The sequence below is a fragment of the Pagrus major genome, chromosome 15 (genome assembly GCF_040436345.1).
Source record: "Pagrus major chromosome 15, Pma_NU_1.0".
NCBI classification, from domain to species: Eukaryota; Metazoa; Chordata; class Actinopteri; order Spariformes; family Sparidae; genus Pagrus; species Pagrus major.
The window spans coordinates 30,908,687-30,912,879 of record NC_133229.1 but is presented as its reverse complement, the minus strand read 5'-3'; the positions used below and the strand labels follow the sequence as shown (position 1 = coordinate 30,912,879).

Below are 4,193 nucleotides of genomic sequence, written 5' to 3'. Positions count from 1 at the left end.
AAGAAATCTCCCTTTCTTAAAAAAAAGAAATTAAAAAAAAGAAAAAAAAAGTAAAATCTGACTTTATACTAAAAATTCTGACTTAAAAAAACTAAAAACTAAAAAGTCTTTATCTAAAGCAGAGAAAGAATAATTTAATCCAAACAGGTTCATGAGGAAGCCAATGTTCAGAGTCAACATGTTGAGTAATAAATGTGCCAACATCATTACAAAGTGACAAAATCTTCAGATCACTAACATAACGACTAAAATCAACTTCCTGTTTCTGTGTTAGGAGAAAAACTTTGGAGGAAGAACAAATTAAAAATGAAATTTAACCCAATAATGACACAAAAAACTTGAAGGACTTGGACTTATTTTAAATATTTTCCTGAAAGACTCTTGTTCGACATTTTAACACATTGTTTCTTCAGAGACACAAAGTATATATTTTTTTAATATTTAAGTTCTAAAAACTAAAAACTTTGCCTCTAACTGTGGAGGGAAAGATACAGATTTGAGAAAGAAACTGCCATGTTTGGCACTAAAACTGTTCATTTTTCATCATAGAAGATTAAACTTTATACAAGAGTTTACAGACTGATTCATCAACAGGATTTTGTTCCTTTTAGATCCGTAGAGGACACAGAGACACTGAGAAACCAGACGAGTTAGACCTGGACCAGAACCTGAACCCAAACCCAGGATAAAGAGGTTCAGTGAATGTGGTGTTGAAGGTGTGGAGGTGGATCAGTGAGTCAGAGGAGACTCTGAAGAAGGACAGAGTGCCAGCAGGACAGTCCACATACACTGCTACTCTGTTAGAGACGGAGGAGGAGGAGGAGGAGGAGGTAGTGATGTATGGTCCTCTGTTATTGTGAGAGACACAGTAATGATCATCAGAGCAGCTCAGGTTCCAGGACCAATCATTCCTTCCAAACCTGCAGTCATATTTGATTCCTCTCCTGTTGATTCCTCTGTAACTCACTGATATATCAACATGTCCTCTCCACTCTGCCTCCCAGTAACAGCGACCAGTCAGACCATTTCTACACAGCAGCTGACACCAGTCGAATCTGTCCGGATGATCAGGATACGACTGTTCCTCCTCCACGTTGATCACCTCCCTGTTGTCCTCAGACAGTTTGATCTTTCTGTTTACTGTGTTTGTGTCAATTGTGAGTTCACAGGAATCTGATGGAGAAACAAGACACAGTTGCAGTTATTGATCTATCATCTGTTTAATTATTGACATCAGATGTTTGAAAAAGTGATGTCACAGTTTCAAGCTGATTTGTTTTCATGAATCGAAATTAAAAACACACTTACACTTCTTCAGACCTGCTCTCAACCATCGGACTCCACCAGGCTCCACCCTGACAGGAGGAGGGAGGTAATGAAAAAGTAATACATTACTATTTTTAAGTAACTACCCCAAAACTGATAATGGATGAGGTGTTGTCAAGAGGAAGGTTCAAAGAAAGTATTGATAAAGATGGGTAGGGCTTTGTTTTAGGCTCTCCATACCTAAGAGTGTCCAGTTTCCAGAGTGGATGCCCCAGTCCAGCAGACAGCAGCATCACCCCCGAGTCTCCTGGATGATTGTAGCTCAGGTCCAGCTCTCTCAAACGGGAGGGGTTGGAGTTCAGAGCTGAGGCCAGAGAAGTACAGCCTTCCTCTGTGATCAGACAGCCTGACAGCCTGCAAAGACATCAAGTATCACATATCATAATACAAATGCTAAAATAATCAAGATCAAATACACAGAGACAAAACATCATGGAGGTTATGATTTTATCACAAATGTAAATCAGGATTTGAGTCAACATTATGAACAGATCGTAGGATCCTGACCTGAGAGTTTTAAGTGACCAGTGCGGACTCTTCAGTCCAGCAGACAGTAGCTTCACTCCTGAATCCTGCAGGTTGTTGTTACTCAGGTGCAGCTCTCTAAGGCTGGAGGACTGGGAGCTGAGAACTGAGGACAGAGCTTCACAGCTCCTCTCTGAGAGGTTGCAGTCATTCAATCTGAAGAGACAAGTCAACAATAATTAAATGTAGTTATTGTTAAAACTATTGCAGTGCTCCTTAAAAATGTGCATGTTCGTAATGCCTAACTGCTTCTTATATTTCTGCTTGCAATGTCACTGACCTGCAGTTATATTTCCTTTTTTAAACTTATAGCAATACTAAAATATGCCACCAGTTTCAAATGTTTTTTTTATGTATTCTCAGAGACACATGGCACAAATAAAAAGAAAATAATCTCTTGATGTATTACAGTGTGTGTGTCAAAAGATGCCTTTAAATACTTTGATTCTGGGCTGATATTGTTAGCATTTGAGGGAGATGCTGAAAGAGTTTATAAACTCATGCTAAAAAATTAGAGGCTGACATTTTTTCATTAAAGGTAGCTAGCAGACGCAAGTTTAATAACATTAAATCAACCACTGCATTAACATTGAAACTTAAAATAGCTGGCAGGTCTGGGTATCATTAAATAAGAGACACTTTTAAACATGGCATGGGGATGTTTGTCAATGGTGACAGGAGACCGTTTTCTCGCCTGGGTGAGTTCGGTAGATCAGACTGGGAAACAGCAGTTACAACAGCGGTGTGCTAATGTGCAACTGTTGACTTACTGCAACTCTGAGGAGACACAGGACCTCAAATTCAGAAATGCAACCCAAAAATGTAATTATCCTCTAGGTTATATATATATAAACTGTTTTCTAGCTTAACAACTACATCCCGTTTCTTTTTCCTCCTTTACGCCCGGTTTTATTTTACTATGTTACTCCCCTCATCCCCTGGCCTTACGGAGACGTAACAACTGTGAAATCCAAAAATCAGATATCATAAATTTTGAACATCCACCAACAGAGATAGGGAACCTAGGGAGGGGCTGGTTTACTCACCTACAAGATGCTGCGATCCTTGTACTTTCACACCAGAAGGACCAAAGACAAAGCCTTAGTCATTATCCGCATTTTCTGAAAATACAAAATAAAATGTTAAGCAGTTATTAAATAACAATCCCTGTGAGAGAATCTCTAACCTCCTGTTCCTCTTTCTCTACACTTCTCTTCCCCTCATACAGAGGAACTTAGTGTGCAGCAGACAGAGCTTGTGAATAAACAACATGTATGTACATATACGGGTGTATACAGAGTCATACATATTAATGTGAAATAGTTAGTCCCACCCTCTGCTCCCTCCTCCTGGACAGACTCCTCTTTTCAAACAGCCCGTTGTGCCTTTAAAAGGTCTTTTCTCTGTCTCTTCTTCTCTGTAGTTTATAGGACTGAAATGTGGTGCAGCTACACACTGAAACACAGACAGGAAGTCAGCAGCTTTGGTGGGTGTATTTTATTCTGAAAGGAGTCACAGGAAATGGTAGCATGCTGAGAGAGCTGCAGTTACTAACGCTGACCACTGGAGGGAGCTAATCACTCTCTCTTTTCATTAAAATATCCAATGTGGAGCTGCGGTTGGTCAGCTGGCTGCAGTGATTTCCCACGAGCTAATCAGGAAGAAGAGGAAGTCCTCTGTTTGACCAGTGGACGGCAGCATCAGTCATTCTTTGTGACCTGTATGAGCTCCCGTCTGTATTCAGCTCGTCTGTAGTGTTGTAGTTCTGCACTGTGGCCACAGGAGGGCAGTGAAGAGATAATTTACAACTTTGGCTGTATTATTTTAAAAACTTTATAGAGAAACATTCAAATATACGAACACAGCAGACATGTAGTTCACGTAATGGTGCTGAGCGGAGACTTTGGAATGAATAGTGATTACTTTTACAGACAGCTCACAGCTAGCTGTCACTCAAATTATGCGTAACTTAAACCCTTAATATAATTTAAATGAGTGAGTTCATCTGCCGTATGTAGCCTTCAATCAAAGTAATGACTCGGTGTGACAGATGAACTGAGAAGTCTGCTCATCGCCTCGCCATCATTTCTTTGTTTGATCAGAATCTTTTTTTTGTAGTTAAAACCTATAGTTTTATAGACTAAATAACTGAATACATCTTCACCTCATCACTTGAATCAGTAGAAATACTGTACGCTGTTGTGAATGAGTCCATATTTAGACTTCTTGAGCTTCTCCAACATCTTCGGAGCGAGGGAGCGTTGCAGTCTAGAACCTCACCACTAGATGTCGCTAAATACTCCAAATGTTACACACTTTAAGTTTAACAAATAGATTTAGAC

At 39.7% G+C, this 4,193-nt stretch overlaps 1 protein-coding gene across 1 annotated transcript; it reads right to left on the bottom strand.

The window, feature by feature from the left end:
• Positions 1 to 143: 143 nt before the first annotated feature.
• On the bottom strand, positions 144 to 4,094 carry LOC141009081 (neoverrucotoxin subunit alpha-like). Its single transcript, XM_073481491.1, has 5 exons — positions 4,042 to 4,094; positions 1,834 to 2,007; positions 1,507 to 1,680; positions 1,309 to 1,355; positions 144 to 1,173 (listed from the first exon to the last, which is right to left on the bottom strand). Exons 1-5 carry the CDS (start codon positions 4,092 to 4,094, stop codon positions 608 to 610), a joined length of 1,014 nt encoding a protein of 337 aa, XP_073337592.1. The 3' UTR covers positions 144 to 607.
• Between the last annotated feature and the right edge of the window lie 99 nt (positions 4,095 to 4,193).

Excerpts from the sequence above, each read along its gene's own strand:
- LOC141009081 (XM_073481491.1), bottom strand. The coding sequence starts at position 4,094 with ATGTTGGAGAAGCTCAAGAAGTCTAAATATGGACTCATTCACAACAGC. Across the intron at positions 2,008-4,041 it reads CTCATTCACAACAGCGTACA|ATTGAATGACTGCAACCTCT; the intron begins GTATTTCTACTG and ends TTGTCTCTTCAG. Across the intron at positions 1,356-1,506 it reads TGGAAACTGGACACTCTTAG|GGTGGAGCCTGGTGGAGTCC; the intron begins GTATGGAGAGCC and ends TCCTCCTGTCAG.